General features: G+C 31.0%; 2 protein-coding genes across 3 annotated transcripts; one reads left to right on the top strand and one right to left on the bottom strand.

The window, feature by feature from the left end:
- Nucleotides 1-2,393: 2,393 nt before the first annotated feature.
- LOC143044426 (uncharacterized) lies at nt 2,394-13,047 on the bottom strand. Of its 2 annotated transcripts, none has more exons than XM_076216440.1 (11): nt 12,950-13,047; nt 9,959-10,121; nt 9,465-9,537; nt 8,024-8,159; nt 7,565-7,670; nt 6,623-6,823; nt 5,993-6,096; nt 5,334-5,464; nt 4,937-4,992; nt 4,301-4,372; nt 2,394-3,422 (listed from the first exon to the last, which is right to left on the bottom strand). In XM_076216440.1, exons 1-11 carry the CDS (start codon nt 13,015-13,017, stop codon nt 3,228-3,230), a joined length of 1,305 nt encoding a protein of 434 aa, XP_076072555.1. In that variant the 5' UTR covers nt 13,018-13,047; the 3' UTR covers nt 2,394-3,227. The 2 variants fall into 2 exon arrangements, with proteins under 2 accessions (XP_076072555.1, XP_076072554.1); XM_076216439.1 differs by lacking the exon at nt 12,950-13,047 and adding an exon at nt 12,374-12,644.
- On the top strand, nt 12,780-25,849 carry LOC143044427 (enkurin domain-containing protein 1-like). The gene is made up of 7 exons (XM_076216441.1): nt 12,780-12,918; nt 17,189-17,304; nt 18,345-18,505; nt 21,153-21,305; nt 21,690-21,850; nt 23,108-23,244; nt 23,466-25,849. Exons 2-7 carry the CDS (start codon nt 17,229-17,231, stop codon nt 23,624-23,626), a joined length of 849 nt encoding a protein of 282 aa, XP_076072556.1. The 5' UTR covers nt 12,780-12,918; nt 17,189-17,228; the 3' UTR covers nt 23,627-25,849.
- The last annotated feature ends 1,569 nt before the right edge of the window (nt 25,850-27,418 follow it).

Raw genomic sequence — 27,418 nt, 5'->3', positions numbered from 1 at the left:
AAAATTACAGATTGAGTAACAAGAACATCACTCAGGGATGAGAGTATACTAAAGACCTGTGGATGATCGAGAAAATTACAGATTGAGTAACAAGAACATCACCCAGGGATGAGGGTAAACTGAAGTCATGGGGCTGTACAATAAAATAAAAGATTGGGCAACAAGAACATCACTCAGGGATAAGGGTAAACTCAGGTCCTGGGGTTGTACAAGAAAATTAAAGATTGGTCAACAAGACCATCTCACAAGGATGAGGAGAAACTCAAGTCCTGATGATGAACACGATAATTAAAGATTGATCAACATGAACCTCTCTCAGGGATGAGGTTTAACTCAAGTCCTGAAGATGTACAATATGATTGAAGTTTGAGCAACAAGAACATTTCTCAGAGATGAGGTTTAACTGAAGTCCTGAAAATGTACAAGATGATTAAAGATTGAGCTACATGAACATCACTCAGGGATGAACAAGAGAAGTAATGATTGATCAACAAGAACATGACACCGGAGTGAGGGTAAACTCAAGTCATGATGATGTACAAGTAATTCCTGTTTCAATAACGGTATAAGTTCTATATTACTCATGTTAAAACTGTTGAAACGTCAGAACAGATAAATACATTTAGCAAATCAATCATACATAGTTAAACTATACTAGATTTTTGCTCCTCTTCTTATTGAATCATCTGTTCAGAAAATGCACAATTAGAAGTTATGCGACGGTAAATCAATGCAAAACTGCAACAAGATCAACATGTCAACACAAAAATTGATATTTCATTTTTTTTTTTGCGGTAATTTTTACTTTGACAAATTATGAATCCTATTTATTAGTTTTGTATTTTTAGTTATTGAGTATTAGCATCAAAAATGTATCAATACAGTCTAAACCAAGAGCATGTTTTCTCATGTCATTTATATATAAAAATGTAGAGAAAAAAATATTGTGTGTCCAAATCAAATGCCTTTCTAGATTTAACTTCATCAGGACAATAAAAGTACACAATTTGAAAGCAAAGATATTAAGAACCGAAACTTGAAAAGAGCTTTATGTATCAAAAATAAATTTTCATTTTATGATGTTTTCTGAGATCAAATCGAATGCTTCTTCAAACCTTTCATTTAGTGACTGCTGCATAGCAAAACTTAAAAAAAAAAAAAAAATAACTTCAGCTTCCAAATTGTGACTTTTTCATTTCTGTGTACTATGTAGAAACATTCCAGCAGCGCCTGCATAGGGAGTATCATGTATATCCCATTTGATATGATATTCCTAATCTTGTATTTCCCCAATAGAGGGTAGCTGCTCAAAAGGAAGCTATTAAACCAAAAGATTCAAATGGTGAAGTTGAAATCATCTTTTTTACAGACACTATCATGAATTGTTTGACTGTTATGAAATATCCATTTCACAGATAGCGGATATAAGTTCCCAATGTCATAATTACAATTAGGTCTCCCTTTCCCGAATTAAGACTAATTACTGGATTTGTACTTACACGAGTAAAATTTTAGCAGGATCTGCTTACTCTTCTGGAGGACCCGAGATCACCCCAAGTTTTGGTGGGGTTCATGTTTCTCAGTCTTTAGTTTTCTATGTTGTGTTATATGTTCTATTGTATGTCTACTTGTTGTTGTTTTTTTGTCGTCATGGAGTTGTCAGTTTATTTTTATCTAATGAGTTTGAATGTCCATCAGGTATTTTTTGCCTCTCCTCCATAATCTGCTGACTGTTACTAAACCATATAAATAAACTCATCATAGATACCAGCATTAAACTTTTATATTTGCACCATAATAAAACAGGTGATCAATACAGGCTCCATCTGATGAGTTAAGCCTTTTTTAACTGATTTTTATAGCTCATTCTCATGTTGTACTGTTACATCATTGTCCCAGGTTCGGGGAGGGCTAAGGATCCTGCTTACATATTAAACCTTGCCACATTCTGTATGTATGTGCCTGTCCCAAGCCAGGAGCCTGTAATACAGTGGTTGTCATATGCATTTGTTGCTGTGTTACATATTTGTTTTTCATTCATTTTTTTGTACATTTATTAGGCCATTAGTATTCTCATTTAAAATGTTTTACTTTTGTGAATTCAGGGCCTTAAATTTTTTAGCAGAGTATGTGGTATATGGGCTTTGCTTAATGTTGAAGCCTGTACAGTGACCTATATTAATTTCTGTGTCATTTGGTCTCTTGTGGATAGTTGTCTCATTGACAATCATGCCACATCTTATTTATATTCATGAAGTATCTCTAGGTATTGTTGATAAATCTTCATTGATCATACATTCTTTAGTTATCAACTTCACGAATTGATATAGCCAAATCAAATAACTGAGACCTGCATCATTGATTGACTATATTTAAATTAAACAATAAAACCATTGACATTTGTAGGTTTAATAATCAAATATTCACAATTAAATATAACTGTATAAAATGCTCATAACAATTTATTCTTAAAAAAGCACACAACACAATAATTATTCCATGCTCATGGTCTTACCTATAGTCATTCAATTTCAGCACTTAAGTATATCAATCTGACTACTAAACTTTTATAGTTGGTAGACCAATGTTAAGGGACACAACCTGTATAATCCCTAATGTGATTAGATCAAATTTTTTCATAAATGAATTCTAAGCTTCAAAGTAATACAATATCTTAATTCTGTTTTACATGAATGCTTATAAAGCATTGATGAAACTGACTACAACAAGAGTTTTCTTACAGAAATTAAAACAGGTCTATCTTTTAACATATATGTATCATTCAATGTCATCAGAAAACTTCACAATAGTCTTAACTTCTTATCTTTATATTAACATAGAAAGATGTTACAAACAAATTTGTATAAATGTTAACATTTTGACTGATGCAAACAACTTTAATAGTTCATCCACTAATTTCTACATTCAGAAATTTCAATAACATAATAATTTGAAAATAAAAACAACCTTATGTGTTCATGCTACCAATGATACATTATGCTGAATCCTGGCTTTATACAAGTAATTATGCCATATACAAAAGATTTTATAAAAGTCAACTAGAAGTATCACAGAATTGAAACAGAGGACTTCACAATAAGTTCTAACAGACAGAAAATATGTCTTATATATCAATGTAAGAATTCATTGATTTTGCTTTTATATGGGTGCTGGGATCATATGTCTGACTATATAAATATCATTAATATAATACTGTACAAATTTTTTCATGTGGTTATTCTAGCTTGATTTGGAGGGTGTGGTACAATAGGGGGAAGGGGCGGAGAGTCTCTAATTGGTCTCAATATTGGTGTATGTCTATCAAGAAGGTCCACAACATTTAATGTTGGTCCTTTTGTATTTGGATTCACTGGATTTAAGTTCTTCTGACTGGCAGCAAATAAATCAGCCTTTCTCACATACTGAAATAGAAAACACAAAAATTATATTACAAAAAATACAGTTAAAGTAAACTGATGTAAAATGTATTGGCTATTGCTAGCCTGACTTTTAAATAGCTTTTTATTTATTGCTGCCAATATTTCTGTGTTAAGTACATAAATGATTAGTTTGTTTTTTCTTTGGAATGTTTTAAATTCTGTTCATGTAGGGACCTTTTATATAACAACAACAACAACAATACTTTATCTTAAGAGGGTTACACAGTTAGCTATATAACTAATCTTCCCTGAGGCACTCATCATGAGAAATCAAACAAAATGCAAACATATACATTGCATACATAAGTATAAAAAGTCAAGTATGATAATAATGTTCAATACAACTTGATAAAATGTGATGAAAAAAATAAACATGATGACATGATCAGTTTTTGATAGTATTGATACAGCTAGATTGATTTCAATAAATGATCTGTTATATTGTATTTGAAAGAATTAACATTTATCAGTATAGGTTCTGCTCATTGTTGAAGGCTGTACAGTGATCACAGTTGCTTACATCTACATCATTTGGTGCATAAGTGTCATATTGTTAGAAATGTAAATTATCTTTGTGATTTTCATTCCAATAATGAAATTAACATTCTTTTCCCTTATGGTATTCTTTTTTAAATACAGAATATTATTTAATTATAAAACTGTTGAAAGTCTCTGAATAGTTGAAAACTTAACCCAGATAGTTAAGTTTTTTACAAGAGATTCTACAGTCAATGTATTTATTATTCTAAAAGTAGCAAAAGAACCAATGCTCTTTTCTCTTCTTTTGGTGTAAAAATTAGAGTTGTCTATTCATCTTGTATATGCACAACAGAACATGTCTATAAAGAGAAATTACATACCCTTACTGGGCCTCTTCTTGTTCTGTCTCCTTCTTTCACAGTGACACCTGGTGCCAATTCCATAGCCTCAATCTGAAAAGTTTATAAAATAGACTATACTTTATATCTATGTTTGATAAACCCAAGACACTAACATTTAATTACAACTGATCATGTTGCCAACATGACCAGTATTGTTCCTCTCTTCAATAAATATGCAAAGGTATTATTTTAAGGGTATTTTGTCATTGAGGTATAACTTGTGCACTGTGCAATAAAATATCAGTAATTCATTTTCTCTTTGAAATATTTTTTTCCTTCTTTTATACACAAGTTAAAAGTAGGACATTTATAAAAAAAATATTTGCTGCAGAAAAAAATGAGTTGGTTAAATTCAAATGGATATTTAAGAGGGTAAAATGTATGATTTTTGCAATAAAAATAGTGTGTTTGTGTACTGTCAGATTTATAGCGAGATGAACAAATATGGTGAAATATTCATATCTGGAGAAAACATACTATGAAAATAACTACCAACCAAATTTCACCTTTTTTCCAAGTATAAATTTTTTCTGAACCCACAAATTTATATTGTTTAATGTTCAACAGAATTAATGAACTAAAATATATACAGATGATTTTAAATATAAAACTTACCAATGGTGGTGGCAGTGGTGTTTTGGCTTCTTTAGGCATAACCTCTGTTGATGTATCTAAAAAACATTTATAAAATTTGCTTAAATTGTGAAAGAACTGAATTGAACAATAAAAAAATCTCCCCTTTCCTGTCATACATAAAATTATGCAAGTTTACAAAATCTAACATACAATAATGAAATCAAATTAAATTTACACATATCTTTTTTTTTCAGTAATGGAACAAATGGTTCTGATGATTGAAAACACTTCAAAATTCCCTCTAAACAATTTTTAACCAGTTTGCACAATTTTAACTTTTAAATACTAGTAAGACATTTATCACATAGCAACATTTTAAACTATTTGTTCAACTATCAAAAATTGACACCATTGAAATTTGTCTCTTTTTTATTACCTATGGATGATCTTGTTTCTGATTTCTTCTTCTTCATTCTCTGTATAGAATATCTTCCATGTTTCATGGCATCTAGTCTGTTCTTGGCAGCTTCTACAGAGGGATCTACTACTTGGTAGTTTACTTTTATTCTGTAAAACAGGAGAAGATCGATGTCTAAATATTTTTAGGGGTGACATTGACAAAGCTATAATGAAAGTGTTGGTGTTGGCAAGCTATTCTCTCCAAACCAAATCCTAGATAAACAAACTGTTGCATATCTCGCACTGAAAGTCTGTTTGAAAAGTCTATTTTTGTTAATAAGCAGACATTTTTCATATGGCTTGAAAAAAGGAATGTTTGACAAAAAAGGTGCAAAACTACACAACCTAACATTAGATCTTTTGTAGCATCACGAGAGAAATAATAGAATATAAATTTGTTTTTGCCAATGAAAAGAATTAAATTTCAAACAATGATTTCTAATTATGTCATCAAAATCAAACTTTACAACAAATACATACTTGAAGATTTATCTGATTGGATGGTCTTAAACAACCATGGTAATGACAACACTCAAACTGGATCTATAACTATGCAGAATTTAGATACAGCAGTCAGCAGCAAAAGAATAAAAAACATATATATTGACAACTTGACAACTTGATTTGTTAACTTACCTATGTGATGGTAATCTGTCTGGGTTTAATTTGACAACAGCCACAACATTTCCCCTGTCATCATACAGAACATCCTTATTTCCAGGTGGGCGTCCAGCTTGTACCTAAACAAATAAATTGATATTCTTAAAATATATAAAATACTATTACAATAAGTGGCAGAGCGCAAATGTAGTACCACTAAGATATACATGTATCTTATTTTGATTTGTTTTCTTCTTTTTGCCGTGGAAAAGGAATTGGTGGATAATTCATGTAATTGATCAAGTAATATAATACTGTAAATTGGGTTTATATTTTAGTAATGTTAATTCTGTGACTTCAAGTGCCAAACTTGATTGCATTTATTATGTTTCTGGTTTTGATCCTCTTGACATGAGGGGAAATTTTCCCAATCTTCCCTTCATCAAGAAACATTTGAAAATAAATCCCTCTCAAATATTTCCCACATTACATGGGTAAGCATAGATTTTAGAAAAAAATACATTTGTAGGTTGAAAAATAGAAGTAGTCAGAGTAGTTCTTAGTTATTTTTATTCCTTCATATTAAACTGCATCTGGTTTCCATGTATGTTATGTATTCTTTGTTATGTAAATAATTTTCTAATGTTTAAAGGCATTATAACATACTTTCAATATTGAATGACATGACGCTGGCATATTGACAAGACCACTAAGATTCTCCTGTTGACCTTGAAAAGAGGCTTTCAACTGAGCAGCAACCATGTTCATTTCACTGTCATCTAATGATGTGGTCATCTGACTAACGCTTGCTGACTTGAGACGGCCTGTATATGGCTTGAATTTTGTCTTCTTTTTCTGTTTTGTTTCCTAAGCAAACAATGAAAAACAGATATTTAAAACATTTGATTCAGAATCAATTCTTACTATATATGTTTTCATATGTTTCCATAAATACTCTTCCAGAACAGTTTAATTAAAAGTAAAAAGAAAGATAAACCTAATTCTACAATGCACATAATAAAAACCTTTTTACTTTGATACAAAATTATCTTATCCAAGTTTATTGAACTTTAAAACAAAAAGATCCCTAGGAATTTGAACTAATACATGTATGTTATTTAAAAAAAAAAATTTGCATATACATGTATATATTTGTAAACCTGGCAAAAATAAAGTTTCTTACAATATCTTTTTTCACTTCCAGCGATAATTAATGATTAACATGTATGATTGAATGGAAAGACATGTTATTAATTCTAATCAGTGTTTCACTAGGGGAGATAATTTGAAACTGCCAAAGTTAATTAATCTTAAAATAAAATTATGTTCACATGAATTTGGTCAATTCAGAACTAGTTTATCAATAAAGGTGATCAATGCTTGTGTTTGAACATCTTGTTATCATCCTTGAGTTTATATTTAATTTTTAATTCTAATTTTTATTAAAGGGAGATAATTTCAGAAATTTGCAATTTGCGATCTTAGTTAAGACTGCAGAAAGAATTCTCATTGAATCAGCTGATTGCTCCTAATATAGAAACTTAAATAATAGCTTAGATTGAAAAGTTTTGTCTTTAGCAAAGATAGCAGATTGTAAATGGATGTCACCTGTACTGTTTCTGTCTTCTTTTCTTCTTCTTCAGGTCGTTCATCATCTGAAACTTTATCTTCAAGTTCTTCTGGTTCTTCTGTAACTTTAGTAGTTTCTTCATCCCTAAAAATGTAAGTAGGCCTTCAAAATTATCTTAAATCTCTTAATTTCCTTCTTAAAAAATAAAAAAAATTATTTAATAAACTTCAAGAAACAACATCATTTAATCAATGTATTGAATTTAATTACTCAGTATACTCACGGCAAATCTTCTCATTAAAAGTTCTATGCTTCTTAATTAAAATTACTTTACTATTTCAAATATCTTTAAATGTATTTATTCTCAAAATGACCAGTTTTCCAAAGTTAAAGTCAAAGGTTATTTGGATAAATATCTAATTTACATGGCTGTATAATATATAAACATTAGCATCCGAAAACAATTTAATTTTGAACGTCAAAAATGTTTAACTTACAGAGATGGTGGTTCCTCGTCAATAACATCTGGATGTTCATCAAACTCCTCGGCCACAGGTGAGATTGGACGTCTAGGTATGATATTTTTAGGTACAGAACCTTGTGCCCAGCAGTCTGTAGTAGCTGCATCTGGTTCTGTAGCACAAAATCATTATCTTATTAGCCCACAGGGGTGTTACCATATATATCTAACTTATATTTTGATTCTTTTTAAACTTGCTTTCAATTTTGACTATGTTCAGGAATATAGAGACTTGCTGATGAGTATTTACTTCCAACTTTACAGTGATAAGTTTATTGAATCATTTAAAAGGTGTCTCTATGTTATCAGAATCTGAATTTACTGAAAAATTTTGCATGCATAATATTATTGTGATTAATTGTTATAAACAATATAATTAGGAATTCAGGCAATGCTGCATTGAAATAATGCAAGTTTTCATTTTTACAAAAACTAATCCTGGTAAGAATTCCACAATACAAGAAAAAGCAATACAAAAAAATTTTTTTTTTTATTTTTTATGAGTTTTGTTCTGCTTTTTTATGCCCCACCTACGATAGCCCTTTCCTCCATAATGACGCTTTTTGACGCCACCCCCTTTACTCCATAATGACGCCTTTTGACGTCTGTGTAGTACCTCAGTTGAAACACTTTGACTACAAAATGTCTGCATCAGACTTAAAAAAGTTTGTATCCAATATGAAAAGGATATTCATGAGAATATCTGACTTGAATTTCATTGATGAAATATTCGTTTTTCACAATGCATCATAACTTTAAACCTTATGTTTTTTTTTTGGTTGAAAAAATCCTATGCGAATCAAGTATGTGAGAGAAAAAAAATTACGGAGGAAAGAGATAGTAGAGGGGCATTATGTTTTCTGGTCTGTGACTCCGTTCGTTCGTCCGTCTGTGTGTCCGTCTGTGCGTCCGTTCGCTTCAGGTTAAAGTTTTTGGTCAAGGTAGTTTTTGAAGAAGTTGAAGTCCAATCAACTTGAAACTTAGTACACAAGTTCCCAATGATATGATCTTTCTAATTTTAATGCCAAATTATAGTCTTGACCCCAATTTCATGGTCCACTGAATATAGAAAATGATAGTGCGAAGTTCAGGTTAAAGTTTTTGGTAAAGGTAGTTTTTGATGTCAGAAGGTAAAGTTACATCAACTTGAAACTTAGTACACATGTTCCCTATGATATGATCTTTCTAATTATAATTCCAAATTAAAGTTTTCACCCCAATTTCACGGTCCAATGAACATAGAAAATGATAGTGCGAGTGGGGCATCCGTGTACTATGGACACATTCTTGTTTTAAATATGTTTTTTTTCCATTTTGAGTGCTTTGTGTATGATTGGTAAAAATCTTTTTGTTAAATAATTCATTCAGAAATCAAAAAATTGTTCAACACATTTACATCTTTGACTGTTATTCTATACCTTCATCTTCTATCCATCCTTCTCCAGTTGATTCAAGTTCTGTCTCTCCTTCATCTCTAGATAAAAATTGCCACTACAAAAAAAGAGAGTATTATAGAAGACAGCAATAAAAAACACTAGCCTCAGTTACATACATGTATCATTTACAAAAAATAATGAAACATTATTAGGAATAGGAAAGTTAAAACCAAAATGAAACTTGCTTTTGTTGAAGCTATCAACTGGTCACTGACATATCAAATAGTCTATTCACTAATTCTACAACTGACCATGTATTAGAGATGTATATATATGTACAAGTTGTTTCCCTTATAGGGAAGAACTCAAATTTTCATTTCAATAAACAGCTGAAGGAATCGCAAGTTTTAGCTGTGCATTATAATGTGTGTAGGTTTACAAATCTATAAATAACATTTAATCTTTTGTTAAGATAAAAACTGTTGATATCAATAGTTATTTGTTATGTAGATTTATAGAAAATGTATGGTTATTACCTCTATAACTTGAAGGATAGCATCCTTTGCCATGGTAACAGTGAATGGTAATAACTGTCTATCTAAATATAGTTTATATATTTTATCTAGTGATGTATCAACAATTTCTTCCACAATATCCTCAATGAAGTCTTCTGCTCCATCTTTATCCAACATCCAGGTCCTTAAATTACAAAAATTAACAATGATGGATCTACACTTTTATGCTTTTTTAAAATTCATTTTGAGAATATTATTTTAATTACCCATGATTTCTTTTCCAATTTCAAATTTGAATATGAATTATTGCTGATTTAAATAAGTTTTTGAATAATTTTTGTTTGAAAAACATTTTATTTTAAAAAATGAGGTTCTTAGTTATTTAATCCCATAAAAAAAATACTTTTTTATACAAAGAAATTCAAGTATACTCAGCATACCTGTATATACCTAAATCATTAAGAATTATACTGCCATCAAGTAGACAGCAATCCTATATTTGCAAATGCAAATATTTTGATCTTTTCTGATCTTTTTTTTCAAACATTCATTTCAAACTTAGTAGGAACATAAAAACTGAATTAGAAAATATATGTACATTTTGTATATATATTACCAATATGATAATAACAATAATACTATGATAATTTATCATTAGTTGCATTGAGCACAGCATGCAATAGCAAGGTCGTCACATATGGTGTGTCAGGTTTTATATTTCTTAAGTAAGGGAATTAAAATAGAAATACAACTTTGGTGATTTCATGTACTTTTGGGTCCTTTTTGGGGAATAATGTATGATTGTTAGTACAATGTATTACAGACAAACCAGAAAATACAGCAACAGCATTTTTGTTAGACAAACTACATTTGTTACCACCAGTGGGGAAACCCCTTATGTCTCAAGGTCATTTTTAAAAAATTGTCTCAGGTCAATTTTGGGTTAATTGTCAGGTTTATAAAATATATTACACAATAAACCTGTGTAAATAGTCACAGGTTCTTTCAATTGAGATGGCAGGTCACGTAGTTGCTCTCCAAGGTGTCGGGTCAGATTTGACAATGAAGAGAGCCACATATTTTTTCATGGTTTAAATGTTAAATTTCTGGTAAACACTTATGCATGGAATTGCTATACATGTATACTTTCCTGTACAATTTCAAATAAATATAACTCTTAAGCATGAATTAGGGCTTTTTGTGTAAAATAAATAAATAACGTGTCAGAAACTGATTATATTAAAGTTATTGTGTGAAATAGATATGGACTGCATGTCTTCTCAGCAAGCACTTAAAACAAAAAAGAGTATCCTATTTAGAACTTTCTTTTTTGAAGATGACCAGAGAAAAATTACTCTAAGCAGGGTTGTTTAAGGGTTCATGTTGCTCATCTTCAGTCTCTTGTGAACTTTATATTGTCTGAACATTTCTCCTTTTTTCACTTTGGCAATGTCTGTCAATCATTAGAGGTTTTTTTTATTAGCCTGACCCTCTTGGTATATCCTTACTGTTTGGCCACTGCATGAACTCAGCTTTTGCTCAATTTTCTTATTCCCTTCCAATGTGGACATTATATTATTATCACATATAAATGTCAATGATTTCAAAGACAAACATAATCAAACATAATTAATATTGAACAAAACAAAACAAAGTTAACAATTTTAAACTGTGTTAAATAAATAAAGAACCAGCACAGTTCAGCAAAATTTATAACATTATGTCATACTTACCGGGCCCTATTAGAGGGATAAAATGTTAATACAATGAGTTTTTTTGTGTTTACTCAATATATGTGGTTATCAATGTATTCTTTGGTAATCAATTCAGACCAATCAATAATTAATTCAGGTCAACTTCAGAACATGCAATTTAATTTCATAATATTTTGTATTGTTTTAAACTTTGAGCTCTTCCTTTGTTTTCCTTAATATATACATGTAAATGCAGTTTCCGTAAAAACCAAATTTTCCTATCTTTGGGTGACCTAATTAACTTATTTGGAACCCCTGAACTCATGCAACTGAGACAAGCCCACTACTACAATACTATCAAAGCTGTTAAGGTACAAAATTTAATGATTTGTAAATTTGGTATGAGTTAACATGCCATGGTAAGATTGATTTAACTTATTAGTGGGGATTTATATTAAAGTAGAAAACCCTGTGTTAAAATTTTTTATGTAAAAAACAGTCATGGGTTTAATAACCACAAATTTTTGCAATTATCCTCATTTCATGACTTTATGTGCTATAAACATGAATAAAATATGCATTGTGACGTTACAATTTCCATTGAAAAAAACATGTGTAAAACGAATTCATAATATATATATGACGGTCATTGACGTACCGAGAACATATAATCTGACCATATATATATAAGTCACTGACTGTGGATCTTAGTGTGCATTTAAGTTTAAAAATTTATACAAACCAGTCCTGATCATTGAATTTTCCTGGTACAATTTCATGAGCAACGACTGGAGTGTGGGCTGGAGCTGGTTTTGAGCCCTTGTCAGCCCGAGATTTAGATACTGCAGCTCTTGACATTGTTTCTACAGACGGATTTACGTTTTCTTATATTCAGAACACTATCAGACACTTAAAAATAGCTACATATTTCGCAGTTTAGAATATCTAAACACTTTTCTATTTTCGGGCACTAATATTTTTTATAAACCGGATGTTTGAGTTTTCATGGAGACGAACAGGTATCGTAATTTCTCGAGTCAATATTTAAAAAATTTAAAGTAATGACACAATTACATTGAACATGAAAATAAAAATCCCGGTTATCTTTATATGAAAATATAAAAAAAATAATTAAGAAAATATTGAAAATTCGAACGTCACGTGATCGAAACAATTTACAATGGAGTCCTGTCAATAGTTTACCTTGTCAACACACGTTTTGGCCATTTGCGAAACAAAACATCAGTTTATCGCAAGTCAGAAGAAGGAACAGAGTATAGTTATTATGTAAGACATGCAATATGCAACCCATTCTCACCATTGTGATGCAGCAAGCTCTAAATGACAGAGCTCGTCCAAGTCCGAATCTGACTGCAGCAAACCCATAATTTCTGAGTGATTCTTGAAACGTCACAATGGATTGAAAAGACAATCAGAGATCGGCATTAGTTTAAACAGTTCGGTGTTTACATTCGCAAAAAAACACTTGTGTCTATGACAGCAAATTAATCTTGTTATTTATACTGGATAATTTGTAAATTAATTTATTTGGGTTTTTCTTCAGAAATACCAGATCTTACCTAAGAAGTATATAAACATATTAAGTTGTATATACCCCTTACCCCTAATCCTGGCTGACAAGGCCACTTGCAATTCTGGCGCATACAACAATCACTTTTTCATTGTGGCACCAGATATTTTGTTCTATGACATCAAAATTTTACGTGAACCTGTGTGATATACAGTACAGTAATTGCGGACAAATAGCAATCAGGAGTATTTTGCAACAGAATGACCTTAGATCTATCTACCTATTACCTTTTGACATTAAGGCTTAAGCAACAATCACTTTTTAATTATGACATCAAGGTTTTGAAATATGATGTCAAAGTTTACGAAAACCTGTGTGAATTTACGTAATGACAGATACAAATGGAAGATTTGAACGACCTTGACTGGCTATACAGCCCTTGCACGGTCTGTAATGGCAGATAAATTTGCATACAAGTGTAAATATGTCTATTGTCTATACACCTTATCGTTATTCCCGTCTGACCTGAGAATCTGCACCGCTTAAGCTATTGACGTCATTCAAGAATCACTTTTACCTTATGGCATCAGATATTTTACAGTTTTTGAGTTATGACCCTTATAAGTATAAAAATTGCTAAATTTTTTTGTATTCTGTGTTCTGAATTTTTAGTTTCCTTTCCCCTTATTATTTATGTTTGCCTTTACCAAATATTATGAAACTTATACTCAAAGTCACAATCATGACAATGCTTATTACCCAAAATACAGATCTAATTTATTTTCTGGTTCAGTGTTCTCCCCAGGCCGTTTTATTAAATAGGCGTTAATTGCCCTTTCGGTGATAACTGTTTGGATACGACTACCCGAAGCTGTTACTTGTGACATGATTAATACCACATGGTCTGAAATCGCAAATTTTAATCAGAAAATCATAAAAAAAAATCGAAATATATGTTTGCAAAATGAAAATTTAAAGAAACAAACAATTTTTCTCTTTTTAAAAGAGGTTGAGTCTTATCTTTTTATGACTTTCAAAATATTAGTATTACTTTATTTCTCATCCTATTACTTTTTGTAAATCGAAAGTGAAAATTTTGATTTTGAGCTAAATAAGTTTTGTACTTTCTTTAGAAAGTGATCATAATTGGCTTTAGTTTATGTTTCATCCATTTAATGCATTAAAATGCATACTACTGATCGGAACCGGACCAGATATAACAAAAATACGCATTTTACGATAATAACTACATATGCACAAATGGCACAGTAGAGTAACAATGATTATATATCATTTTGATAAAAAGAAACAAATGGGACCATGAACCAATATATTTCATAGACATGATAAAGAAAGTTTTTTAATTTAAATTTTATTGCTATATGATACTTTCTTATCCCTTTTTTTTTTATAAGAACCAGTGTGTTTTCCTACATATTTAGTGCAATTGTATCTATACAGGTTGCACTATTACAAACTATTCATTCATTTAGCTGGTTAGGTAGGGTAATTGGAATCACACATACATTTTTATTTGGCCCAAGAGGAAAAAAATAATTCTGGAACTATTTATTATAAATATAGAAAACATAAACATGATAAACTGAAAATACTGTTATCATGGTTTTAGTTTAATTGTATTCTCAGTTATGAATTCAGCAAGATAGACACAAAGAATAGGGGGGAATAAAATATTTTAATTCTCCAAATAAGGGCCTATATAATATATAATATTGTAATTAACAATATCGTATATAACATAAAGGAAATAGAGCATTGCCACGACGCGACAAATTACATTGAAAAAATTCAATTTATTTTTTTTACATCAAATGTGGTGCTATCTAAAATTTCTGGGGAGAACACTGCTGGTTGTGTCACTTTTACCATTCTATAGTTATAAATACATTTACCTGTTTAATTGTGGAATTTTGGGTTTCTGTACTCTAACTTAAGTTTGTACTCTAACTTAAGTTAACCTCAACCAAATGTTATGAGATTTATATCATGTACATGTATATACACAATACTTATTAGGCCTAAATTTAAATATTGTTTGTTTGCTCTTTTCCGACCCTATTTTTCAAACAGTGTAGATAGGTAGGTAAAATATTTTATTTTTCTTAACTAAAAAATATCTTGGCTCAGTACATTCTTTGTCATGGGTAGGCAGGTAGGTAAAATATTTTATTTTATAGATACAAAATGTGCATTATGTTCACCTCACTTTATTACCGTATCATCTGTTACAGTTATTATAATTGACAGATCAGCAACTCTCACATGTCTGCACATTCTTAAATAAACATGTAATTAAATAGATCAATTGAAGTTCTTATACACATGTTGTCATTCTGTAGTCTGACCATCAAACGATGTACTTGTTCATAAATTAGTTATAGAAACTGGAATATATTACACATTATATTATTTTTGTCTGTATTGCTTTTGGTTAACATTGTTTAAATCCAAAATAAAGGGCTGTGCGGCATATTTTCAACGTTTATAAATATGCCTGGAACTTCAGTTTTAACTTGCATTTATGTATATACTTTGTTCTACGTACCCTTACCTCGACCCTAGATTTTCAGCATATTTCAATTTGACTGTATATGTGAATTTACTGATAACCATTCACAAGTCGTGTCTCTACGAGATGAAACATAAAGATCATATCGTGGAACCAGTATGAAACAATATTAATATCTTATTCTATTAAAATTATATATCTCCCAAGCATGGTTTGTGAAAAAATATTTACAACGTGCAACCTATAGCGTGTTTTATTCACTTACTAACAATTATTAGAATTTGAACTTAAGAAACCCCAGACATTTCTGTGAAATCAAAAGAATATTTAATTAGAATATAAAGCCAGTGCCAAGCAGTGCATTTCCCACCATCTTTGTCTTGCAACAAGTTGGAAGTGCTAAAACTAAGCTTTTGTCTTATTTTACTTTCAACCCTAGAGTGTTTAAATTTTCCTGTGTGCCGGTGTTTCATATAAAAATGCTACAAGACTTGAAACTAAATTGTATTCAGTCACATCGAATTTATAAATGGTCTGTATGAACAAACTTGGTGATTGGCCAATTTGTATTCTCCCATTTATAGGCCTTTGGTTTATGTCAGATATAAATAATATGTCAATGCAGAGACATATGTATGTCTCTGGTCGAAGGCATCGTCAACATGATCATCCTGATCTACGGATCACCAGAGGCCACCCCTACATATATACAATTGTAGGATACAAGTAACCAGGTCCGTTTACAAAATTTCTTTGTGCAAATGTTGATAATTTTGCTTGGAACGAACTCTTATTGAATGAACACTGCTCTACAAGTGTAATGTCATGACACACTGTTTGCCAGTAAATACAAATAAAAGATTTTCAGTTGGAAATTTATAGGGTTGGTTGATAAAGGGCAAACAAACATTATTATAATTTAGGCCTTACCACAAAACTCAGATCAAGTACAAATTTAAGTGATGTCACTTTTACCGTTCTTCAATTTTAATAGTTTATTTTAATCCCTTTCCATTTTGCAGGTGCCAGTGCTGCCTTGTAGCTGCATTAGCCTGCAATTTTTCGAAATCTACAAGGGTTTCTTTTACATGCAAGAGATGTGGCTCTCTCTTTACACGGATCAGCTATTTATTGTCCCCTTCCAACAGACTACATGTATCATCGTTTCTCAAGACCATACTTGCAAAAGGTTTTAAAGAAGAGCAGAAAATTCATTCCCTGAAATTATCTCCCCCATGGGGCGGGGATCGAACCTGGAACCTTGGTGCTTCTTCAGTTATGTCCCTTCATAACTTTATATGGTATGCAAGTGGGGGCATCATCTGTGTTCCATTGACACATTCCCCATTTATAATTATATTAATTTTAAAGTAAAATGTAAAAGATATTCTGACCTACATTTAGCTTAACGTATGTTGCCAAATGGGAGATAACTCATATAAAAATGCCTCTCTTGTTAAGACATATTAAATATTGTTTGCTTTTTTCTATTGTAGACATCTTACAGCACAACATTAGATCTTCTGTGGTTTTAGAATGAAAACACAAACAGCAAATACGTTCTCCCTACAAGGTGCAGGTTTTAGTAACCTACAAAGTCATTATAGACCAGGTAATTTAATTTTTAAAGTTCATTCTTTTCAAGGAAGCTGTATACATGTATGTGTAAGAAATGTGTCAGTTTAGCTTGTTACCAATGTAATGAATACTTTTTTTAGAGCTTTTTAAAAAAAATCTGTAATGGGGTTTGTCAGTTAATTACACTACGTAGAAGGTTAACTCTTGGTTCCTCCACTAGTAGAAATAATAAAAACATAACTTTATGAATGTAAAGAGGTCAAAATTTAAACCACACCATTTATTTGGGTCGTGAATAAAAAAATATTCAAATAATATACAGCAATCAAATGATTTTGTGGTTTTGCCAAACTTGAAAGGTTTTACTCATCAGATCTATTCAAAGCAAAATAACATCTAACAAAAAAACATTACTCTGTCAAAATGTGTGCAATGCAAAAATATAGGTATCAATAAATTGTAGTTCCATTAATATGTCAGTCTATAAAAATGATATTTGATAAATTTTAATTTATTGATAGCAAAATCCATATTTAAACCAATAAAAACAACATTTAAAGATCTTATTACAGTGTTTAATTGAGAAATATTTAGAATAAGATTATGTTTATTTAAAGAATTGATGTTTACCAAGATTGTATATAAATTTCCATGCTCTGTAAACAACATCACCATAAAAATGAGGATGTGCTATTCTGTTCAAAATAAATTTACTAGAGGTACAGCTAACTTGCAAACATAATCTTTGTGTCTTTGGAAGTATACAAACTTGACAAAACCACAAAATCATGTATCCACAAAATAGGATCTTTCCTCATTCCATGAAAATTGTTACCCACCAAAATATATGAAAATAAAATTAATCGTTTGCATTTTGTTGAGGTGAATAGAACATCTACCAACTCATTTTCACTTACATGTACAAAATACTTGAATTGATAACTCATTATTTAAATATAATCAATAGTAAACTATGCAGATTGAAAATTTGCCACTTTCCAAAACAACAAAACATGTGAAATTTTGTAGTCGACAAAAACACTGAGTGTAAATTTGTTATTTTGTTATTTTTAGACTCCAGATCAAAGAATCATTATGCTGAAAATATGAGAAGAATCAGATCGATTCAGAGACAAAGTAAACAGAAAGAAAATGACACTCACCAGCCAGTTAAAGCTTTGTGGAAGTCAGAGAAGTACAGTTCTGTCACGTCAAAGATTAAAGAAGATATTCAGGTAATTACAATCAACTGAGCACTTAAATCAATACTGTAAGTAAAGAGAAAGCAATCCTCTCAATGATCAAAATTAGTGTTGGTCAAAGTACTTTATCCAATGAAATAATTCCTATAAATTATGTGGTTCAGATTTGTTTAATTTTTAGCTCACCTGGCCCGAAGGGCCAAGTGAGCTTTTCCCATCACTTGGCGTCCGTCGTCCGTCGTCCGTCGTCCGTCGTCGTCGTCGTCGTCCGTCGTCGTTAACTTTTACAAAAATCTTCTCCTCTGAAACTACTGGGCCAAATCAAACCAAACTTGGCCACAATCATCATTGAGGTATCTAGTTTAAAAAATGTGTGGCGTGACCCGGCCAACCAACCAAGATGGCCGCCATGGCTAAAAATAGAACATAGGGGTAAAATGCAGTTTTTGGCTTATAACTCAAAAACCAAAGCATTTAGAGCAAATCTGACATGGGGTAAAATTGTTTATCAGGTCAAGATCTTTCTGCCCTCAAATTTTCAGATGAATCCGACAACCCGTTGTTGGGTTGCTGCCCCTGAATTGGTAATTTTAGGGATTTTTTGCAGTTTTTGGTTATTATCTTGAATATTATTATAGATAGAGATAAACTGTAAACAGCAATAATGTTCAGCAAAGTTAGATTTACAAATAAGCCAACATGACTAAAATGGTCAGTTGACCCCTTTAGGAGTTATTGACCTTTATAGTCAATTTTTAACCGTTTTTCGTAAATCTTAGAAATCTTTTACAAAAATCTTCTCCTCTGAAACTACTGGGCCAAATTAATCCAAGCTTGGCCACAATCATCTTTGGGGTATCTAGTTTAAAAAATGTGTGGCGTGACCCGGCCAACCAACCAAGATGGCTGCCATGGCTAAAAATAGAACATAGGGGTAAAATGCAGTTTTTGGCTTATAACTCAAAAACCAAAGCATTTAGAGCAAATCTGACAGGGTTAAAAGTGTTAATCAGGTCAAGATCTATCTGTCCTGAAATTTTCAGATGAATCAGACAACCTGTTGTTGGGTTGCTGCCCCTGAATTGGTATTTTTAAGGAAATTTTGCTGTTTTTTGTTATTATCTTGAATATTATTATAGATAGAGATAAACTGTATACAGCAATAATGTTCAGCAAAGTAAGATTTACAAATATGTCAACACGAACGAAATGGTCAGTTGACCCCTTTAGGAGTTATTGCCCTTTATAGTCAAATTTTAACCATTTTTTCGTAAATCTTAGTAATCTTTTACAAAAATCTTCTCCTCTGAAACTATTGGGCCAAATTAAACCAAACTTGGCCACAATCATCATTGGGGTATCTAGTTTAAAAAATGTGTGGCGTGACCAGCCCAACCAACCAAGGTGGCCGCCATGGCTAAAAATAGAACATAGGGGTAAAATGTAGTTTTTGGCTTATAACTCAAAAACCAAAGCATTTAGAGCAAATCTGACAGGGGTAAAATTGTTTATCAGGTCAAGATCTTTCTGCCCTCAAATTTTCAGATGAATCCGACAACCCGTTGTAGGGTTGCTGCCCCTGAATTGGTAATTTAAGGGAATTTTTGCTGTTTTTGGTTATTATCTTGAATATTATTATAGATAGAGATAAACTGTAAACAGCAATAATGTTCAGCAAAGTTAGATTTACAAATAAGTCAACATGACCAAAGTGGTCAGTTGACCCCTATAGGAGTTATTGACCTTTATAGTCAATTTTTAACCATTTTTCGTAAATCTTAGAAATCTTTTACAAAAATCTTCTCCTCTGAAACTACTGGGCCAAATTAAACCAAACTTGGCCACAATCATCTTTTGGGTATTTAATTGAAAAAAATGTGTCCGGTGACCCGGCCATCCAACCAAAATGGCTGCCACGTCTAAAAATAGAACATAGGGGTAAAATGCAGTTTTTGGCTTATAACTCAAAAGCCGAAGCATTTAGAGAAAATCTGACATGTTAAATTGTCTATCAGGTCAAGATCTATTTGCCCTGATATTTTCACATGGATCGGATAACCTGTTGTTAGGTTACTGCCCAGAGTTGGTAATTTTAAGGAAATTTTGCCGTTTTTTGTTATTATCTTGAATATTATTATAGATAGAGATAAACTGTAAATAGCAATAATGTTCAGCAAAACAAGATCTACAAATAAGTTTTCATGACCAAAATAGTCAATTGACCCCTTAAGGAGTTATTGCCCGTTATAGTTAATTTTTAGCATTTTTCATAAATTTTTGTAAATTTTTAGAAAATATTTTCCACTGTAATTACTGGGCCAAGTTCATTATAGATAGAGATAATTGTACCAACAAGAATGTTCAGTAAAGTAAGATCTACAAACACATCACCATCACCAAAACACAATTATGTCATGAATTTATCTGTGTCCCTTGTTTAATATGCACATAGACCAAGGTGAGCGACACAGGCTCTTGAGAGCCTCTAGTTAAATGACCGCAAAAAAATTTGCGGTCATATATATATTGGTATCACGTCGTCGTCAGCGTGTCCAAAAACACCTCCTGTAATTACTATCATTTCTCATCAAATATATAGCACTGTTTTATTTGCCTTTCAAAATTTTTTGAAGAAAAAATGTGTGTGTTTATGTATATGTGTGTGTTTATGTATTGACAGAAAGAGCCAGCAGTTCCAAGGCCACATTCAGCAAATTTCCTTAGAGCACATTCCAGGATGGGACCTCCTGCTATCCCAGTACAGAATCGACCATGTTCTGCGGAACCACCAAAAGAAAAACTGACAATTCCAGTAGCCTCATCAGCAAGTGATGTAAATAATTTAATCTTAAAATATTATTTCCTATTTGATGTCAATACTTGTGCTTTCTCTCTTAATTTAATACAGTTGTATTCATTACATGTTGCTGCAGTAAAATGCTTATTTTGTTTACAAAATGTTGTTTAACTCAATGAAATAAATGATTTGTGAAAGTCATTCTTCCAAATTGTTTATGTTGTCCAGTGATGTTGAGTATCAAAGGCTGGCAGAAATTGTCTTAATCCATTTTCTAAAGTCTAACATTATCTTCCATCAATTTCTAAATCAAGGGATAAAAAAAAGGATTTTTTTCTGGAAAAAATATCAACTGTCTCGTATGGAGTTTGCTCAAAATCTGTACTCTTGAATAATGTATGATTATGCTTTATCTTTTAGGTTAAGTTAACAAGACATAATTTTGACTTTATAAAAGTCAATGGTATAGCAGCAAGGAATTCTAGAATGTACAAGAGTCCAAGTTTAACAAATTTAGATGAACTAAAGAAAAAACAAGATGATGAGTTAAAACGATACAAGAAAGGAGTGGTACCTCACTAGTAAGTTTTTGGATGTTCATGCTTGTATATTCACTGTTTCAGAATATACTTAAAGTTCAACAATAGACATGTTGATATTTATGTTTTTGAGGTACAAACAATGAAATTACCCATTATCCATTAGATTCTGTTATGGCAAACTTAAAGTATCAATGTATTGTTTTGGTTTTATAATGCCATTTAAACTTGTATATTGTAGATTCAGTATTATCCATAGGGTTCTGATCATGATTTTAAGGAGATTTTGTGGTTAGAGGTTTACCATGACTTTTGTCTAACAACATACAAATTTTCCTTAGGCCTGTATGCAGAATCTGTGTAGAGGTTTACCATGACTTTTCAAGTGTCTAACAACATACAAATTTTCCTTAGGCCTGTATGCAGAATCTGTGTAGAGGTTTACCATGACTTTTCAAGTGTCTAACAACATACAAATTTTCCTTAGGCCTGTATGCAAAATCTGTTTTAACCATGAAATCAAGTATTCATAATAAACAATTCTCCTTAAGGTGGTACCCAACACTTCACTAAAATTAGTTTGGCTCATTTAATTTTCATAAAATTTTGTCAAAGTATTTACTTTGATGCTTTAACAAAAATTTTAAAATTTTAAAAAATTTGAACCAACCGTTTTGTCAGAAAAATTACACTGGTTATACAGCAATTTGACAAACACCAATTTTGATCATTGAGAAGCTTAATATTCCCTTTACAACACACCGTACTTAAAACGTTTAGCTGACTTTACAGAGTTATCTCCCTGTAGTGTTAGGTACCACCTTAATCTACGAAAGATTAAAACCCACAAAGATATATAATTTCAAAGAAACTTTTAAATAAAAAAAATAAGAAAAAAGACATGAAAAATAAACAGTTGAAAAAAGAAGATTAACTAGAGTCAACTTTGGTCCTATGCTGTAAAACTAGAGATAAGTGATTATATTGAATATTTGATGTAAAAATATCAGACAAATAGAAAATAAAAAAAAAGATACATTACATCTGTATAACTTCATACTTCATGAAAATAAAAATGATGAATAATTATAAGCCACATTTTATAGTTTTTTCTTCAGAAAACATTGGCAACATTCATTGGCGACTATAATTTTAATCACGATTTGTACCTTAAGTTTCAAAGGTATTGTCTTTGGTGCTAAGCTCTATGCTTAGCTTTATGCAAATCTGCATAAGTTTTTGTGCTGTTTGAAAAGATAATTATAACAGATATTTCAATTTAACATTTCTTACTTTCAGTTTAGTAAATAGAAAAGATCAATGGAAGAAAGACGAAGAAGATAGAATAGCTAACACACCTGATCCAGCTATGCCACCAGGGCATAAAGTTTTGCCTGAAAATGAAAGGCTTCAGACCCTTAATCTGTTGAAAGAAAGTAAGTACTACATCTCTTTGATTTATACAATTTCAAAGTATTGCTGACATTATGAATACAAGAACCTGCTACTGTCGTATTTCTCACATTAATAAAAACATTACAAGAATTTATGAATTTACAGTAATTAAATGAATAAAATTTAAGCAAAGAGATATATGTCTTGCCTGCAACAAAAGTATTTTTATTTCCATATTGTATATAACTAATTTATATTACAGGAGAAAGGGAACTGATGAAACTGTTATCTGGTCTTCCGTTACGAATGGATACATTTAGACTAAGGACAGAAAAACAAGAAATAGAGGCAAAATTATCAGAAATTGATGAGGGAAAGAAAATATTTTCAAAACCAAAAGTTTTTGTGAGGATAGACAGCTAGTGCATTGTGGGATCAAAGTATGATGCTAATGCATCATGGGACAATTTACATGATGCCGTGCATTATGATATTTTAATAAAATGCAATACATCAAGGGACATAGACTGAAATCAAACTGGATTTTTATAGACATGCTGACAATATTTTGCTATTATGTAATTTCTATCACTAATTGAAAGTAGAATCTTTTTAAATGTTGTGTACATGTATATGTATGTTCCCAGAGAATCCTGTGACAATTAGAAAATGAGTCCTTTTTGATTTTTATTAAATGACAGTTGATTATTAGTAATTTTAACAAACAATTTTATAATTATTAACAATGCCAGTGAAATGAAACTCACTTTTATTATGGAAATTGCATTTCTTTTCTATGGTAAAGAAACATTTTTTTTTTCAATATCAGAAACCACATTTTTCTGCAAATGTTCAATTCTTTTCAATTGTTAGTATTCTACTTTAGGGCTTTTTAAATGGAATTCTATCCATTTCAAATAAATAATTTGATTTGATATGTAATTCTTAAAAACCTACTGCTATTGATCACTTGCAAAGAAATATTCATTATTAGGTAAATTTTAGAAAATATCAACTTTTTTATATGAGGCTTAAACACTGGGCAAGGTCTTGGTTTACTGAACCCTTCAACAGTTTCTTGCCTAATTTAAAACAAGTTTGTTTTTTTCTGACATGGATCTAGCTGTCATATTGTTTTTGTAATGGTTACTTTTTTTTTTTAAACAGTGATATTAAGTATAAATTCATGATCAACATTTTTTTATGATACATGTATTTGCTTGATAAAATTGGCTTAAGCTTACTGTTGCTTTTAATTATATTTTAAAGAAAATTATTTTTTGAAAGTGTTTGTTGTGCTATAACCTATTCATTACATCTTACAATTCAAGTATTTATCATGCTCGTTGTTTGATTGCTGTCATACATGTATCAACATTTCCCACATATTTTTTAAAACCTCATTGAGGCAGTAGCATATAGTGATGCTTATGTCCTTAATCAACACATTTTTGGTTTCATGATGACAATTAAATTACTACTTGAACAAAACTTTTAAAGTTTGGGGTAATTATGATCACCTTAATCAATTGTATATGTAAATTTTGTTTCTGAACAAGTTTTTTGTATAATTGACTCTAAAAATAGCATTATAAATATATGACTGAGAGTATGCTCAAACTTTTATATAGACAAAGGGAAAGATCTGAATTTGTTTTAGTTGTTGTTAAGTTACTACATGTAGTGTTATGTTTTTTACCTATGTAGAACAATTATAAAGGGATTTTATTAAAATTTTCAATAAAAAAGTAAAACTTACATGTAGATTACAGTGCTTATTTTTTTCAAGAAACAACACGACTCAAAATTTTTAGTTTTTGAAATTTGATCAGATATCCCGACAAGTTTATAAAAAAGGCTCATTAGTTTTAAATCAATACTCTAATTAATGGACATTATGGGCCATGAAATTACATGTCATCGATTCAATTTTATTTCAAAACATGATAGAATTTACATATTTCATGTAAACAATGGTCAATTTGCTGACCTTAATTGAGAAACCTTTTAATGTTCTTTTATTGTCAATATTATATGTGTAAACTTTTAATGTGCATTTTGGAATAAGTAAATATATTTTTAGTCTTTACTTGCAACATTTTAAGTGAAATAAAAATGATACTTTGAATGTTCAAAATCAATTCAGATTATCTCCCCTTACAATCTAGCAAACAACATGAAATCATTGGGAAATTTAATTTGCTTTGGACTTTGAAAACATTATATTTTATTTACAATCTTAAGGGCAGACAGCATCAGAATTAATTTAATGGGATTGGCTGAGCCAGTAATGTTTTTGAATATGTTAATAAAGGGGAGATAATCTAGCTGAAAAACCAATAATGTTTGAATTGTCTCCCATAGGTAAGTTGTTATAAAAAATAATCAACTTATATTTCTCAGTGACAGTTGACTTGTCAGAAATATTTTCTAATGTATAAATTATTGTGTAAATTACTAAAAATTGCAAGTTTACTAGCGCTCACATTTCTCTCTTACACAGATTAAGTATATATATGTTGCCCACTGATATAGTTTAGAATTTACAAAAGTTTGCAGAATTGTAATCTTTTATTTATTTTGTACATACTTATTTTATATTCTATCTTTAGGAAGATAAAGAGCAATTATATACTATTGTTGAAATTAGTTTGTTATTATTTAACGCCACACACAAAAAGCATGTCTGACGTGGTTAACAGGGTTTTCTTCCCTTAAACAAGGTTTTCTCAATAGAAATCCAGTTTTGATTTTAAAGTTGTATGTTGGTTAGGCAAAAATTGGTGAATTGATGGTTTGGCTGGTTGCTCCAGCTTTTTCAACATATGCTTTTTAAGTTGAGATACTCATTGGAGCTATAACCCTCTGACAAGTGAAAGTTAAGTTGTGATACTCATTGGAGCTATAACCCTCTGACAAGTGAAAGTTTTTAAGTTGAGATACTCATTGGAGCTATAACCCTCTGACAAGTGAAAGTTTTTGAGTTGAGATACTCATTGCAGCTTTAACCCTCTGACAAGTGAAAGTTTTTAAGTTGAGATACTCATTGGAGCTCTAACCCTCTGACAAGTGGAAGTTTTTAAGTTGAGATACTCATTGTAGCTCTAACCCTCTGACAAGTGAAAGTTTTTAAGTTGAGATACTCATTGGAGCTTTAACCCTCTGACAAGTGAAAGTTTTTAAGTTGAGATACTCATTGGAGCTATAACCCTCTGACAAGTGAAGGTTAAGTTAATATACTCATTGGAGCTATAACCCTCTGACAAGTGAAAGTTTTTAAGTTGAGATACTCAAGGGAGCTATAACCCTCTAACAAGTGAAAGTTTTTAAGTTGAGATACTCATTGGAGCTATAACCCTCTGACAAGTGAAAGTTTTTAAGTTGAGATACTCATTGGAGCTTTAACCCTCTGACAAGTGAAAGTTTTTAAGTTGAGATACTCATTGGAGCTATAACCCTCTGACAAGTGAAGGTTAAGTTAATATACTCATTGGAGCTATAACCCTCTGACAAGTGAAAGTTTTTAAGTTGACAACATGACAAATATTGCCCTTGAATGAAGGTTTACAATCATATTTGTGTTTTTTTGGTAGAAATTATTACAGAACGAGATACTGTAAAGGCAAAAATGTTCAAAAGGCCAAGATGGCCAGAACAAAATGACCACATAATAATATGGTCAACAACCCATGATGGCAACTCATCCATAAAAATGGTAAAAGATTCTGCAAGTGGTTGGAGAAGAGCTGCATTTACAATATTCAAATAAATGATCAAAAGCACCACAACTCTCTTAAACCAGATGCTCCGCAGGGTGCAGCCTTATAAGACCGCAGAGGTCGAACCCTGAACAGTTGGGGCAAGTATGGACACAACATTTAAGCTTGATACAGCTCTGAATTTGGATTTTGATTAAATAGTTGACACAACATAGGTTTCTGACACAGAATGAATGTGGTCTTAGAACTTAAACTTAAAAACTTAAAAAATTTAAATTGGACATTTACCTAGTATGGTCCAATATCCAAAATCTAAATGCATGGTTAGATTCAGCATATCATAGAACCCCAAGAATTCAATTTTTGATGAAATAATTTTAGACCTTTTAGACCTCAATGTGGACAAATTTGATAACCAGGCCCAAATATTAAAAATCTAAATACATGGTTAGATTCAGCATATTGAAGAACTCCATATATTCAATTTTTGTTGAAA

Source organism: Mytilus galloprovincialis, chromosome 9, assembly GCF_965363235.1.
Source record: "Mytilus galloprovincialis chromosome 9, xbMytGall1.hap1.1, whole genome shotgun sequence".
NCBI lineage: Eukaryota > Metazoa > Mollusca > Bivalvia > Mytilida > Mytilidae > Mytilus > Mytilus galloprovincialis.
The sequence above is the reverse complement of the archived record's forward strand: the minus strand, read 5'-3'. Positions and strand labels throughout refer to the sequence as shown.

Excerpts from the sequence above, each read along its gene's own strand:
- LOC143044427 (XM_076216441.1), top strand. The coding sequence starts at position 17,229 with ATGAAAACACAAACAGCAAATACGTTCTCCCTACAAGGTGCAGGTTTT. Across the intron at positions 17,305-18,344 it reads ACAAAGTCATTATAGACCAG|ACTCCAGATCAAAGAATCAT; the intron begins GTAATTTAATTT and ends TGTTATTTTTAG. Across the intron at positions 23,245-23,465 it reads CCTTAATCTGTTGAAAGAAA|GAGAAAGGGAACTGATGAAA; the intron begins GTAAGTACTACA and ends TTTATATTACAG.
- LOC143044426 (XM_076216439.1), bottom strand. The coding sequence starts at position 12,489 with ATGTCAAGAGCTGCAGTATCTAAATCTCGGGCTGACAAGGGCTCAAAA. Across the intron at positions 6,824-7,564 it reads AGAAGACAGAAACAGTACAG|GAAACAAAACAGAAAAAGAA; the intron begins GTGACATCCATT and ends TTGTTTGCTTAG. Across the intron at positions 4,373-4,936 it reads CACCACTGCCACCACCATTG|ATTGAGGCTATGGAATTGGC; the intron begins GTAAGTTTTATA and ends TAAACTTTTCAG.